The following is a 16935-nucleotide window of genomic DNA, read 5'->3' on the forward strand; positions in this document are numbered from 1 at the left end:
TTATTTACCACCAGTCTAGTTCATGTCCTCTTTTCCTTTGAGTCAGTTCACTTTCCTTGTGCTGCATGGATGTGTACAAGGGTAACATTGAAAAGCTAAGAAAATAACCACTGTTCTGATACCCAGTAGCAGCCAACAGAAATTCTCTTTTAACCTCTGTAACCTGGAGCATAGATTTGTCTAGGCATAGACAGAATATTTGGAGAATCTGGCTGCCAAATTCCATTTACTGACTGCACAGTTTGTGAAAAAGTTTTTAGCTACTCATGTCGGTGACCAGTTTAGTACTTTATTCTTTTACCTCAGGCATAGCAAACTATTTTGACAAATGAGAAGTTATTCACTCTTCTATTTTCTTTTTCCTGCCACTTCCTCCTTAGCTCAAGAAGATTAAAAAACAACAAAAAAAAAAGGATTTCACATATAGTTGCTACTGTTATAGAGAAGTTTTTCCCTGAGGACAACTGAACATTTCAGAAAAAATACAGCTGAACCCATTTTGGTTGCTTGCAAAAATGTAGAAGTTAAGAGTATTACAATTCAAATGTGTTAAGATGTGATTTTAAAAAAGGGAACCATTTCCACATTTAATGAACTGTAATTCAGTCAGGTTTATATTTTTTTTAGAATTTTTAATTAGGAGTTCAAGAAGGATAAAATATGCATATCTATGAAAAGTATCATTATAGATAGAAACATCCTGAACCGATATCAGACCTTTCAGCAATATAATCAAATACTGTTGCAAAATATCAGAATTAGAGTTCAGCAAAAGGGAGGTTTTGTACATCAGAGACCTGAGGAAAGATAGGTATATTGTTCTGAAATGAGAATTGTTAACATCTGCTATGTCCATCATGAGTTAATTCCCCATTGTGGTGAGTTTACCTTTGCTGGACAGCAGGGTTCTACCAAAGCTGTACTATCACTCCCCTCTTCAACTGGGGAGAGAAAATATGAGGAAAGACTCGTGGGTTGAGATAAGGACAGGGGAAGATCATTCGCCAATTACCATCACAGTCAAAACAGTCCTGACTTGGAAAAATTAATTTATTGCAAATCAAATCAAAGTGGGAAAATAAGAAAAAAATCTTAAAATACCTTACCCCACCCCTCCCATCTTCCCAGGCTCAACTTCACTCCCCATTTTCTCTACCTCCTCCCCTTCAGTGGCACACTGGGGACAGGGAATGGGGGCTGCGATCAGTTCATCACACACTGCCAGTCCTCAAGGAGAGGACTCCTCACACTCTTCTCCTGTGCTCAGCATAGGGTTCTTCCCACAAGAGAAAGTCCTCCATGAACTTCTGCAATGTGATTCCTTCCCATGGGCTACAGTTCTTCACAAGCTGCTCTGATGTGGGTTCCTCTCATGGGGTGCAGTCCTTCAGGAGCAGGTTGATCCAGCATGGATCCCCCTGTGGGTTCACAGGTCCTGCCAACAAACCTGCTCCAGTGCAGCCTCCCTGTCTTCACAGGTCCACAGGTCCTGCCAGGAGCCTGCTTCAGCACAGGCTTCCCATGGGGTCACAGCCTCCTTTAGGAATCCACCTACTCCAGTGTGGGGTCCTCCATGGGCTGCAGGTGGATATCTGCTCCCACCTTGATATCTGCCTCCATGGGCTGCAAGGGTACAACCTGCCTCACTATGGTCTTCACCCTGGGCTCCACTGTAATCTCTGCTCTGATGCTTGCTGCACCTCCTCCCCCTCCTACATGTTGTTGGTGTATGCAGGGCTGTTTCACATATTCTCATTCCTCTTTTCTCTTGCTGCAATTTTCTTCTGCACAATAACTGTTTTTTCCTTCTTATATATATTATCCCAGAGGTGCTACCACCATCACTGATGGGCTCGGCCTTGGCCAGCAGTGAGTCCAACACAAAGTTTGCATTGACTCTGTCAGACATGGGGGAGACTTCCAGGAGCTTCTCAGAGAAACCACCCCTGTAGCTCCCTCACCACTACCTAAAACCTCGCCACACAAACCTAATAAACCCTACAAAGTAAAGACTACATTTATTTTCAAGATGTCCTATTTTTTATGATAATGTGGTGCGTGTTTATTATTAAGAGCAATCTCTTGTATCGATATTGAGCCTTTACAAAGTCTTAACAAGTAAAGAAATAACTAAATAATATGTCAATGGGAGACCAAGTAGGTAGGTAGCAACTTTGGCAAATTTAATTTAGAAAAAAAACCAAACAAAACCTATCACAAAAAAGGGTGTATATTGTCTCTTTGCCAATTATGTGAAGTCAGGATATTACTTACTTTGCAAATGAAAACAAACATTTTAAACTCTAATCAACTTCAGGAAGAGCTTGCCATCTTTTAGAAATCATCATATTAAATAAAGCCAGTCATTTTTTGAGGCTATTTATAGGAGTAAAGTTGGATGAATGGTTAAAGAAGATACAATGGGGGCTTTTTTGTCTGTTTTTCTTTTTTTTTTTTTTGCTTACTTGACTTCTTTTTCCACTCTTTTACTTTTTTTAAAATAGGTAGTATTTTTTGCACCTTTTTCCTTCTTTTTTTCTGGTTAAAGAAAATACTACTCTGTTAAATAAAGAAGGCACAGTACTTACATTATGGGAGACTTTATACAATGGTAAATTGTCTTTCTTGTATCTCTTAAATACGTAGATGACAGTCATGACACACTGAAGCTGGACTGTGTTCAGTCATGTGTAAGCAAATAGACTTCTAAATAATTGGCAAGATAGAGTTACATGGTGACCAGCAGAGCATCAAGTCCTGTATAGCTTTCATAAGAGCTGCTCCTGAGTGAAGGCAGCTGCCCATCTAAGAGTAGTAATAGGAAGATAGAAAATTAGACTGCCAAAAGCACTGATTTAAAGATAATAAAAGGTGTTGAAGTTTCTGTGAAGACTCAACATGACTAATTATATAAAGTTAATGCGATAAATGTACCTATAAAACACAATTTGATTAAAGATTAAAATGTGTTAAAATATGTAATGAAAACTATGTTAGATCAACTTTGAGGTTCTTTTGGTGGTTTTATTTTTATAGACAACTTTTTTTTAAAAATAAGATAGTGACTGCATATTGTTTTGTCTGAAATAAGCACAAAGTTGTCTAACGACATAAGGTAAATTATAGAGTAATTACCACTTGTATAATTCAAATTATATATATGATGTAAATTTATTAGAAAAACACTCCATCAAAGTTATGTGCTTCTTGTAGTTTACATAGGTCCACAACAGTAAATTGAAACTGGTTTCGCACTGCTTTTTTGTGAAGGATATATTTGACTAGTAAAAAGATATGCAACTTCATTAATCTACCTACACTTTACTGCATTTTGTTGGTTTATTCAAATAGACAAAGTATGTTTTGTCTGTGATATAACAGAATTATGACTTAATGGGAAAGAAAACTTCCTCCTTTGCATGCCTGCTGCTTGTGAGCCAGCTGAGGAAATCTGAAGCTGACACTTACGTACAATGACTCTGCGGAAAGAGCGTTTCATTTCTCAAGCAACAAGATGATTGACAGCAAAAATTCTAGGATTGAGTATACTGGCTTAGTGTCATGGGACACACGGATAGGTATTCTTTGATCTTTTTAGAGTTCAGTATAAGCAGTAATACAGAAGAGTGTTTCTTTACCTGATTTTCTTAAGTAATGCTGCTTTCTTGGTCTTAAAACTTGGGTTTTCATCATGTGCAGTTTTGCTCAAATAGTTCAGATAGGAGTGGAACTAGAGATTGATATTCTAGTGTTTTGCTGCTACTGGTAACTCTGGGAGCCTTCCTTTGAAGTTACAACAGAGCTGTGAGGTTACTATAGATCTCCTCATACTGTATCAGGATATCTAATTAGCATGCATTCCCAACTGTGATCAGAAAGGTAGGCTGGTGCTTTCATACTATTACTGAAACTGAAAAAGCAAAAACTATTTAACTAATAGAGAACTAAAAATCCTTGATTTATTGATACATATCTGAAAAAAAGAAAAAAAAAAGAGAATAGATCATACATGGAAAGGGTTCAAGCCCTACTGAATAGCTTTTGATTAGATTTTATTTGGGGGATTCTTTAATTAAAGTACTGTCAAGTGTTTTTAATAACACACAGGGTAGACAGCAGGGGTGTGGCAAGAAAATACCTGTAAGCACAAAGACCCTTAAGTTCCTGCAGAACAGAAACTGTATTATTTAAACATCCCAGGGAGGTTTGTTTCTTGGGTTTGGTTTAGGGATTTTTTTTTTTAATTCCTGAACTCAGTTGTCTGTATGAATAAACAGTGAAAACAACTCTTAGCATACTTTTGGCTTGTGCCAATTAATAGTGTCATAGAGTCCAGAGGTTATCGCAGCCACAGGATTGTTCTGCAATGTGCTGTTTGAATGGGACTACTGTGGTTTGAAGGATGACAGCATTTAGTGTATAACTGAGGCCATTTCATTCCCATTAGTCTCAATGCTAAAGAGAAGTCCCGGAAAAGCTTAACTTGATAGGTATAACATAAGGCTTATGCTAAAACAAACAATCCCTGGCTTTTAGGTGCTGGTAGCCTGTTTGCAGTGCTTCAGGCTTCTCCCCTCTAGTAGATACTGATCATGTTGAGAATTGGAGTGACCCCTGATACTGTGTATGCTGTGAAGGTCCCTGCCTCTACCTCTATGACATGTTGAGTTTGTTCAACATTGTTCTGTACCATCATGTTAGAGATGCCTGTGGACATGGACCATGTCTAAAGAGCGCTTTTTGCAGGAGACTATTACCTGTTGCTGTCCCACTACATTTCCTCTGCCATGTACTTGATGGTTGACTTTGCACTTTCAGAGAATAAGCCCTTAAATTTCCATTCATTTCAGATGGGAGATCATTCGTTCCAGGAACTCTGGGATGGGTGATAAAAGGACAAATTAAGGTAATTGGATTGATCTGGAAGACTTTAGCCATTGTGTAATGGAGAGCACAGAAAAATGGTCATGAATCATATTAGATGCTGGTAGACCTTGAATAAACTTAATTTCTGGATATGGAGGATCCGCTGTAAAGTTCTCTTCTAGAAGCAGATACTTGTTATAAACTCCTTTTCAGGAGTCAATAAAGAGGGAGTTGTAAAGAGAGCTATCCAAAGAAGGCTTTTTTATCAGGGTTGCTCCAATTTGGGAAGTAGGAAGTGGTAGTAATCTCATGATCTTTAGAGCCATCATTCAGATATATGTCATGGATGTTCTGCATTGACTACCCTTCCAGGTTCATATGTACCTTTGTTCCAGTTGCATTTCTTACTAGTGCTAGAGCAATTTACAAGATTGACATTTTCAAATAGTTTCCTCATAAAATTCTTATTTATGCATCAGCAAAGCCTTATTGCAACACCAAGGATTATTCCTGAATTGAACTCTCATCTATACTGTCTATGTGTACAGTGCCAGAATCTTTCAAAGTTTCTCAACGTAACTGTAGGACTAGATTGTCATCTTCTTTCCTCTATGGATGTCAACCTGCTTGGAATTAAATACCTTGCTTCACTGAATATCTTTCTGATACTAAAACAAACTGTGGACTTTCATGTAATTCAGTTCTGTAGGAAAAAACTTCATAGACACATTTATCTTAAAGAACTGCAGAAACTGACTGACTGCTTCCTTGGGTTTTTTTTTAATTTTTTTTTTTTTTGAGCAGTCCCTACTCTGAGGATCTTGTTTCCACCTGGAGCAGTTGTTTTCCATTCCTGTTACTGAAACACCAAGTCCTTGCTCATTTCTGAAGTTATGCACTAAAACAAATTGTTATTGTTCCTCTTTTTACCCAGGATACTTCATTAAGGGATAGAACTGGCAATTATGTGTTAGGAACCAGCTGTTCTCTCATTCTTTTGGCAATGTATATGAGAATTGCTTGGAAAAGAGCTCTGAACTGGATATCCATAAATTTTAAGTATTCAGAATGATCTTGAATATTATGGGGAGATGGCTAGTAACTGTGTGTCCTCGTACTGTGGTGCAATCTGCTACTCCTGAGAAGTCAGTAAGAGTAAATTCAGGGAAGCAGTGAATATGGAGGGGGAGGACAGATAACTGAGTGCGCTGCAGGGTGCATTTTAAAGCTGTCCCTTGCTAGGTTCAAAGTTCTCAATCTCTAAAGAGAGATTAAACCAATATTAAACCAATTTAACCAAGTTAAATACAGGACCTGAGCATTCCTTTGAGTGGAGTGCCATCCTTCTGTGTTGTCATCTGGCATGTGCTAGGCTGTTGCCTAAATAGCATCACTGAAGTGATCAGACAGGCTGCTGTAGCATGGTATGCCTCTTTAACATGCTTCTCTCTGGAGGTCCTGCAGTGGAGATGTGTACCTGTATCCACTCTGTTGAGCTCAGCTGCCTAGCTGTGTGTCCACAGTTCCAAAAGAAAGCAAAAGAAATCTTGAAAATTGCAATGGTTGTTTGTTAAAGAGGTCCTCACCTTTCAGGTGTTTTTCTGCTCCTGTCTCTGCGTTGTAAAACACCTTCACTCCCTTTCTATTCCATGCCCATCTGACAGCATCTGTGCTGAAATGTACCCACAAAACAGGACGTGACTGTAGTATTCAACTTCTTCCAGAAGTGCAATCCAGCCCAAAGCAACACATTAGGCTGTAAGGTGGAGTCATAAGCAAAAATCTTTTCTTGGCAATTGGTACCTTCATTTCTGTAACATTTTGTTCTCTAAGTGTGGATTCAAACTGTTCTTTGCTACCATAGCACAAGCTGCCAAATCATCACCTAAGAAGTTAAGAAGCTTATTCTGGCAGAGGTGAGTGTTCCTGCTTCTGAACTGGCTTCAGATCTGCAGAATAAAATACTTCTCCTTCAAACCTGAAAGCTGAGCTCCTTTGTCCTTGAGACATTTTTCCTTTTTTTAAATTTTTTTTTTCCTACCAGAGGTCAAGGCTTGATTGTGTTCAGTGTAATAGAAAGGCTATATCTCTTTAAGATATACCCAGAATTTGGTACAATTCTTTTGGAATGAAACTTGTCCCACTTCTCAAGATGGAGTTTGCTTATGTTTACAAAAGTTAATTCCTGGAATGGTTTTCAATGTGTGCTGCATGATGAGCTGGACCTATATTCTAGAAGCAAACAGAAGTATTGAAGTCCATTGATTAAAAACACTTAAGGGAAGCTAAGGCCTTATGTATGAAATGAGCTTTTGGGAATACTTCTCATCTCTCAGCCTGTTTTGTGTATGAGTACAAGATTTGTGCTGTTTGAAATTTAGTTAGTAAATGCTGTTTAGATTTGTGTATTTTTTGAGGTAACTCTTATATAGTTTTTTTCCTTTGATTTAACATGTGAATTTGTATTCCTCTATTTACATATAAAATTAAGCTTAAAATTTCCAAATACAACTGTGTAATAGTTGAATTATTATATTACTAATATAATGACCATCTACGCAAGTACAAACTAGTAATATTTAGCACATAATCCCAGCAATGTTATTCATATTTTAACGAGTTTTCTATAACCAATGGAAAAACATATCTTCAGTCTCAGAGTGCTAACATACTTTTTTTCACAGTTGTCAAAAAGGTTTTATGAGTATTAGACTCACAGCTAAATGATTTATTGTTTTTACTCATGTATATCTTACAGGTCACTAAGTTAAACTACAGAAAGTGAGATAAGGCACGTGAATGGCAGTTCCTTCGTAAGGAGAAAATAACATCTTCATGTCTCTCTCTAAAAAGCTGACGTATATAAGTCAGCGGATAAATTTTCTTTGAAAACATGACATTTTAGTTATAAAACAGAGGTGTTGTGGTTTGGTGGGTTTTGGTGGGGTTTTTTTCACAGACCAGGAGATGAAAAGGTAACACGTCATGGATTTTTTTGGGGTAATTTACTTTTCTAATCTTTAGCCAGACATTTGCAAGAAGTTTCTTGCTCAGGGTGGATTTTTATTTGTTAATACCATTTCCTTATCGCTCTGCAATGTTGTAAATTTCCATGCCATTTAAATACAGTGGACTTTGGCAGTACTGACGAGTGATCATGTGATTAAGCCTCTTTAGTCCACTTGCTTAAAGATATAACATGATTAAGGTGTAAATAATTATATGGTATTTTAAAAGAGTGATTCTATTCAATTTATAATAATTCCCATATTACTGTGATGGAGGCTTTTTAATTTTTGTCAACCTGCATATATTTATGGCTCTGGAATAACTGATGAAATTATTTTATACATAATAATGCTAAAATATAAATTTAAAATTCATTTTATATTACAAATTTCATAATTTTGAAGTCATGCTTGGGTAGTGAGGAGACTACCAAATAATAACATAGCTGGCAATATAATTGACCATTTAATCATAGTCGAAATTATATATCTGAATCAAGTGAATGCTTTTCTGAGCATGTAGTGACAGGACAAACAATTCAAACTGAAGCAAAGCAGGTTTAGATCAGATAATAGGAAGAAATTCTTTACTATGAGGTTGGTGAGGCACTGGAACAGGTTGCCCCATCCCTGGCAGTGTTCAAGTCCAGGCTGGATGGGGCTCTGAACAACTTGGTCTAGTGAAAGGTGTCCTTGCCCATGGCAAGGGGGCTGGAACTAGATGATCTGCAAGGTCACTTTCAACCCATACCATTCTATGATTCTAAATAAACACAATCAGCCTATCTTCCTCACTTGCAACTGATGAATGTGGTCTGCAGCAAGTAATTAATAGAAAATAAAAAAAGTTTGATCAGGAGAAACCTCTGCAAAGTGAATATATTGTGTCCTGTTTTCTTTTCTGAAAACAACTTCACCTTTATGAAAAGTATGGAAAATGATACAATGTAGAACTTATCTTTCAAGGCGTAGGTCAAAATCAAAACCTTAACATTGTCTTTAGAAATCACCTGGCGACTAAAAGATGTTCTGCTAAGGGAAAATACTTTTTGTAGCATTCTTCACTGACTGATATTCATGAATAGACATGGAGGTGATTTTACACACTATGTCATTACCAGGAGTTGACAGTAACAGAGAGAACTGATCGAACCAAAGAGCATTTCATCATCTGAAACTTGATGATTTTGATGATTCAGCTATTGTGTTTGGGAGCAGATGCACTGAGTTCATGTCAACAAATATAAATATCAGCAGCGTCTCAGTAAGTCAAATGAAGGTGCTCTTTTTGTAGCTGAAAACAAGAAATAGCCATCAGAGAGTGATTCGTCTCATTCTGAAGTACATGACTAAAACAGGACAGGTGAAACATCTCATATTTCTCTCCGTGGACTGTAAAAGGAGTGATTAGCTCAGGTGGCTACCTGACAAGAACCTAAGACTTGGAAAGATTAATGATAAGCAATGGCAGAAAGGCCTATTTTAGCAATATGAAGTATATTACCTTTTTTTATAAACTTTTTCAAGTGTTCACTGGCATTTGACGCTTCTTCAAAAAAGTTATTTCTTGTAGTCATAATTGTAAGCAATTTATCTACTATGCAAAATTGAATAAATATTATCTTGATACCATTTACTGCCTTTATTTTTTAAAAAATGACACCTAATAGAGAAGCTGCATTCCTACAACTGGTTAGCCTATGGAAATATTTCCATTCAGCAGCACTTCAGAACTGCAACACAATTGATCAAGACACATGAAATAGAAAGGTAAATTTTTAAATATCTGATTACAAAGAATTAGTTCTAGCCTTTGTTTCTAATTCCTTGACACTTCCAATGACTTCACTGTTACACCCTTACTCACAGGTGTCTTAAGAATGCTGAATAGTCTTGCTATGAATGAATGTGTATAATTACAAGAGAGAAAAAAAATTACTGTGCACATGAGGTAAAATGATATGATGTGTTAAAAATCTGGATGAAAATTTGTTGCTTATGCACAGAGCAAATGAGCAATACCTACTGAGTGGTCCCACCACAGGTCCCACCTACTGGTCAAAAGCTGTGAAATACTGACCTTATTAACATCATCCAAGGGTGGTCAGATATGCAGTGATTCCTTAGAAATAAAAGAGTTCTAAAGTGTAGTCAATTGTGTAGAAGATAGAATAAAATCAAAATAAAAATTTTTAAAAAAATACCAAAACTGTCCCTGAACTTGGGAAAAGTTTTAGCAAAAGAATAAGAATATCAGGGAATTTTTTTATATTATCTCTGCTTCACATTTGGTAATGAGGTAATAAAATTTATGCATTCATTATGAGAATGCATGCTAAAGACAGGCATTTTAATTTCTGCGTAAGTAATGCACGTAAAATTTGTCACAAATAAAGCTATAATTTAGAATAACAATTAGAATACATAAAAGTTCTTTTGATTGTTTTTTCCTCAGATTTTTTTCATCTTAATTATTTTAATACAAAAGAAGATTTAAAGCTCTGGTTAACTTGTTTTTCCCAGACTGACACACTTGTGTAAACTACTTATTGCATAAAAATATGAGGGGGAGGTGAACTGAAGAAGCAATAGTATTAATGCTCCCTTGAATATCCTATTAATCATTTTTAAATAGATACTTGGATCTTCTAATTGCCAGTATGAAATTGTCTGATGATTGTATATTCAGAGGTTCCTAACAGCTTTCCTTTTTCAAACTCTGACCATGCTAAACACTTGATATCCCAGAGCAATTTGCATAAAAATGTCATAGCATTCTTCTGAAAAAGTGAATACGGCCCTTGTGAACAAATTTATGAAGGTGTCTTGATGCTTAAAAAAGAAGATAAAAGACTTGGAAAATATTTAGATGGATTAAAAACTTATCTATGATTGAAGCCTAAAGAATGAAGAACAATAAACCCTTTAACTCATATTGAGTGTACTTTTCTTGCTCTTATCATAGTAAATAGTAAGCAGTAAATTAGTATTTCTGAATTTATTTAAAAATAAGTCAAGCTATAATATATTTATATACCTAGATACCCCAGAAGCCATTGTATATTTACATCCTCTATTAATGTGTAAGGCAGAAATGTGTTCACACTCTTTCATAAAAATGTGAAGGATCTTCTTCAAAATAACCATGTTGGTTGCATAAGGAAATATGTAATTTATAGAACAGATAATGATTTTTATTGATTTAAACTTAGTTTAATTCTACTATTTCCCAGCTAGTAGCCTACCAGGACTAGTCTACCTTAAAGTTAACAAAAAGTATCTTCAATTTGAAAACAAATAGATTGATGTGGCTTCAACTGATTCCTTTGGGCTCTTCTCCCAAGGGTAACTACATTCAGTGATAAAAAGCCGAACTATGGTAGCTATACTGTTACCTTTCCTCAAAATGATGATCATTCTTTCAATACTTACATCACTTTGCAAATGATATCTGGATCGTTTTTATAGGACCAGAGACTTTACTGAGCTCATTGTTGAAAAATAAATAACACATAAGTAAAGGAGATCGAGGAGTCCTTTTTTTTCAATTTTTTTTTTGCCATTTCTCAGTCCATCTACTTTTCACAGGTGTTTTGCAAATTTTTAATTTTCTGCCTTCTGGTACCGGGGTGATAATTTTTAACATGAAAACAACTATCTTCTGATATATTCCACTTGACACAATGAAACCATCTTCAAGATAATAGATTGTATGTTGAGCTAGTCATTACCTGCAAGCATGTAGCAAATGTGGGAGTGTCATTGCTAAATTGATTGAAGGATTGCAAAAGGATGTATTATAACTATATCCAGTAAAATATAACTTCAATTTCCATCATGTATTAAAAGCTCCAGATAAAGTGAAAGTAGAAAAGATCAGATGTGTAGTGTTAATGTTACTGTATTTTGGGTTTGGTATTGCAATATAAAGCAGCTTTTCAATGGCATACTGTTGTGAAGTTGACGGCTTTAGAGCTCCTTAGTGCCATGAGATAGAACTGTTAAGATTTGTAGGTGGGGGTTTTTTTTATGTGACAACGGATACAAAGTTTGTGTGGAGAAAAAAAGGAGTTTATCTGAGTGTTGAACTATATCACTTTGAAGAGAAAGATCTATATACACTTAATCCTCTTATAGTTTGAGATGATTTTCCAAGTACAGCAAAATAAAATCAGAAGTGTTGTTTACAATTTATAATTGCAGTTTTTTATTTTCCTGTACTTTTTTTCCAGTTCCACAAGTCATCCTTGTAATCTTTAATTTATGATTTCTTAAGTTGTTAATGCAAGAGATTTATAAGATACTAATGAAAAAAAAATAAAAAATTTTGGTTGGGAGGGAGCATTATAACAAGAATTACATATTTCTCAATAAAAAAATAATTTTTAAAAGTTTATTTTATTTTATTTTACCTTTTATTTGTTAAAAAGTGCATCAATCTGCAAGGTAAAGATACTGACTTGTGAAATTACAGAATTAAGTACAATATAAGGATGATTTAATGGAAGATAAGTATTAGGCATGCATATATGTACTTTTCACTAATATAAATTATTTTAGAAGAACGATATGCTATGAGAAGCCTGCCATATGTTTCTCAGATAAAATTAACCCCAAAGTCACATTACAAATGAGCAACACCAAGTTGGAAGATTGTAAACCTTATTTGAAGATATGTGGTCACAGCACCAAGCCTGACAGAGTTCAAGAAGCATTTGAATGATACTCTTGGGCACATGGTTTGAGTCCTGGGGATGATCCTGTGCAGGGCTAAGGGTTGGACTCGATGATCCTTGTGGGTCCCTTCAAAATCAGCAGATTCTGTGATTTGTGGGTTTATTCATACTATACTAGGAAGTTATTCTTTTCAGGGAAGTAAATTATTTTGAAGTTTGCTCTGTGCCACTGAACATAATACAAGTTTTATCACCAACTTCAGTGAAAAAAAAAGAAACACAACAAAAAAACCATTCACAACCTGGTTGATATTCCTAAGTCTTCTCTTCCATTCCACACTGTACAGTCTCTCTTTGTATGCCTATTATATAATTGAATTAATAGAAGTTTAAAAAGAAATGTTTTTAATACTGTAATGTTCAGGTCCCTGAGATGTTCAGTCAGGGAGACTTTTCTTAACTTTTTCTGTAAATTTATTTGTATAGAACTATGATTATTTTTAAAAATATCTTTTGGTACTGCATGTTTTGTAAATACCAAGTAAATAAGTTTGCATGTGTTACCAACCCTTTTTTTTAGGCTGCCTGGAACTGAAAGAAGATACCATTGAAAATCTTCTAGCAGCTGCCTGCCTCCTCCAGCTTCCTCAAGTAGTAGAAGTTTGCTGCCATTTTCTAATGAAGCTTTTGCACCCATCCAACTGTTTGGGAATACGAGCATTTGCTGATGCACAAGGATGCACAGAGCTTATGAAGGTGGCTCACAACTACACCATGGTAAGACACTTTTGGAATATCTAAATTATAATCTGGTGAATCCTATATATCCTCTATAAGTAAAAATACCTTTTTTGGTTTGGGCTTGAAATTATTCTGTACTTCCATGGAACTTTATTCATAAGTGGTATTAGGTATATAATCTATTATTCTTTTTAATGCTCAGATCTAAAATCTGAATTATGTGTAATGGGAAAATCATCAACAAAAGATGGCAGATCCAAAATGAAGTCAGTCGTAATTAATAAGCAAGCTGTGATTTAACTGCAATGGCATTTGCAAGCATGCACAATGGTCATACGTTCTCCTTGCATGAAAAACAAATACATCTAATCAGCAGTGAAATTACAATATTTTTTTTCTGATTCAATGAAAACATAACTCTAACAGATAAGCTTCATAGTGCATGACATTTTCATAGGCATCGTGTTACTTCATTTAGGTGTGAGTCAGCTCACATCTATTTGACTTACTGTTTTGTGTTAGAGGGTGCAGAAGACCAGATGGGAGTGGGGAAAGAGTGCCTTACTGCCTGTCTTGAGTACTGCACTCTTAATCAGGGGAATCTACATATGAGAAAAGTGGTTTCCTGCATAGCCAGGAAAAACTTCAACAGTGCAGGGAGGATACCTTGGGGAGGGTGATAGAGGAACAGCAGAATCTTTGGATGTGAAGAAAGGATAGGAAAGTGATGAGCACAGGCAAAGAGCAGATGCATCATCTCTGTGACAGAAACCATTATTTTTTCCTTCAGGCTCCAGGAGATTAGTGTGGACTGTGATTAGAGCAAACATTAAGTAGGGAAAGAGGGAGTTTGTTAACAAACTCCTCCAGTCTTATGCAAAGGATTTGAGGGGAAACCCTCTTTAAAAACAGGATGGAAAAATCACATTTCTTTTTTAAAAAGTTCTTGTTCTTTCAAAAGAACTTTAAGGCCCTTTCTTTAAAGCTTTTAAGGATGCTTTCTTTAAGAGTTGCAAGTGATGTATCTCAAATTCTTGTTCTGTGAATCCTCTTCCAAGGTGTCATGACAAAAACCTGATGTGAATAGGAAGTAATAGTACTTCCTTAACTGGCATACTGTGAATTGTTTGCTTGTAAAAATTTACCATTCTTTGAAAGCTGTAAAAAATAAATAGCTTAAGAAGTTTCTGATATGCAAGCAGAGTAACATATTCATGAATGCAACTTTCAAAGTTTCAGGGTTTCAGTTTTCAAAAGAGAAAATAATTTTTGTCTTTGAAAATGTGAAACATGAAACAAGTGAATTGAATTTTCCTTGGCTTACTGTCTTAAATATTTACTTAAAGTATGTATCATATTAATTGTGGAATTGCTAGGAAATTAACATCTCTGATGTTAAAAGCACTTAGTGGGAGAAAACTTGGATGAAGGGGGAGCTCTGACAGCATTTGAGAGAACTCTAACAGATTTTGAACAGTGAAATAATACTATGATTATAAATGCAGTTTTCCAAATCATTAGAAAGATTGAGTTACTTTCAGGATATTTAGCACTGTATTGCCAAAATATTTTAATAATATATCAGTTCATTTAATAGGGATTTATAACTGACTGACTGAATTGTCAGTTCTAGAATGCTAATCTTCATAACTTTTTTTAATAGAGTACAAATAACAAAGCTAAATGGAGTAGATATAAGGGTCCCCAAAGTAAAGAAAAATGAGGGTAATGACTGAAATTCTCTGCTTTCCGTCTTGCTCTTTACATCTACTAATATGTATACATTAAGTTTTGACCCCACTGTATGTCTCTTCAACATTGTAGCCAAGAACTGTCAAAAACAAAAATAATACTCTTTATTCAACTAACCTTAATTTATTTCTATACAAATAGGCCTGACCAGAAATAAAAGTGCTGTACCATAATGTTTTTTGAGATAAAAATACTCAAAGAAATAAAAGTTCTACACTGGTGGGAAATGGAGAGCAAGACAAAGGTTTTCAAATAATCTTGCAAAAATAGATTTATAGGTGTAGCTTATGCAATCAAATGTGTAATAATTTTAATATATTACTCAAATCTCATCTTTGCATAATTTTGCTTTGTTTAATTACATAGCTGAAAATAAATTCATTGATTCATTAAAAAAAGAAGCAATAAAACTATAGCTCTGTTATTGCATTGTACCTGGCAAATGTCTTACAGCTTTTCTCCACCGGTTCCTTTTAAGTAGAAAGTCATTCACAGTTGTCTTCACAATAGCATTTTAATGAAAATCAATATATTTTCATGGAAATGATTTGCTTCATTGAATCTCCATAAATGTTTTAATTTTCATTTTCAAAAGAAATTTTCTTGCCTAGTGTCCAACTTGATATAAGTTCTAAATTACACTGTTGTTCATTAAACAGAAAAAAGAAATTATATACATATATATATATAGTCAACTTGCTTTGTGCATTCGCATAACTTGTTACAAGGGCAAGACATTTGAGCTTGGAAATTTCTTTATATTGAAGAAGAAATAGCTTCTAAGGAGCAGATAACTGAAATTAAGAATCCTGTTGACTTCAGGAGATATATCCTTTCCAACACTTGTTTTCTGTTGTATTGAATAGCTTCGATTTCCTTCAACCATGAAATCTGTGGAAGCAATGAATACAAATTTTTGTTTTCATAGTTGTCAGAGGTATGTTGAGAACTAATTCAAATGTGACAATTTTTTTTCAAAATGTAGTCATTGCTCAGCATGAAGAAAGTATCTAATGGAAGTAAAAATCGTTCACTGTACAGTTATATGTCCCTTCCCATGAGTAGAGTTATAATATCCCTGGTATTTACTGGGATATTTATATTCAGTATCAAGTATCAAATTATTATTTTGAAATTCAAAATCTAAGAGAGGAATATAAGAATAGCAGTGAAGGAAAATTAGATAACATTTGAAAAATCTTTAGAAAATACACTTGCCATATAGCAAATTATGAGGTTGGTGGAAGAAAAGAGGAAGGTAGACTTCATAAAAAGTTAGTGAACAATTAAAGTTGGAGATTCCTATGTTTGCATTCTCTGTGCTTTTTAGAAATGGAACTTAGATAGCAATGTTTCAAATGAAAACATTAGGAGGAAGAAGTTAATAGTAAGACCAAAAATGTAAATTTTCATTGGTTTCTTTTTTAGGCACATCAGATTTAATGTGGTTTGTTTTATTTCTGAGGTATGAAATCATGCTACCAGTGTTTTATTGTGTGATTTTTAAATTTCTTTTTTTTTTCTTTATTTTTAATGAATCTGCTAATTTAAATGGCAACAAATATCCATGTCTCTTGATTCAAGATTTCTGTACTTCTTAATTACAATCTGGGTTGTTACTTGCTTGTCAGTTTCTGAAAACTTTCAATCTACATCTCCATATGTCTGATAAGTTTAATTTTCTAATTTACTGCCAGTTACATGATAATAGAGTGAATTGCATGTGTGATGTCTTTTTTTTTTAAAAAAAAGGCAGCAAAATAGAACATATCAATTAGTTAAAGCAAATGATTTTTTTATGGTAAGCATTTTTAGTGACAGATCTTTATTCTTCCAGTTAAAAGGGGTTTCATATATAGGTAGTGCATAGAAATTGAGAGTGTTACATTCCA

At 34.9% G+C, this 16935-nt stretch overlaps 1 protein-coding gene across 2 annotated transcripts in view; it reads left to right on the forward strand.

Annotated features, from left to right (window-relative positions):
* The window catches only part of KLHL1 (kelch like family member 1), a 202758-nt gene that overhangs the window by 74028 nt on the left and 111795 nt on the right, over window positions 1-16935 (forward strand). For both annotated transcript variants that reach the window (XM_027739034.2, XM_027739035.2), the window contains exon 4: window positions 13131-13327. In XM_027739034.2, the coding sequence (XP_027594835.2) occupies window positions 13131-13327 (197 nt within the window). The remainder of the gene's footprint in view (window positions 1-13130; window positions 13328-16935) is intronic.

This window comes from Pipra filicauda, unplaced genomic scaffold, assembly GCF_003945595.2.
Source record: "Pipra filicauda isolate LSUMZ 115617 unplaced genomic scaffold, ASM394559v2 scaffold473_size681673_pilon, whole genome shotgun sequence".
Taxonomy (NCBI): domain Eukaryota; kingdom Metazoa; phylum Chordata; class Aves; order Passeriformes; family Pipridae; genus Pipra; species Pipra filicauda.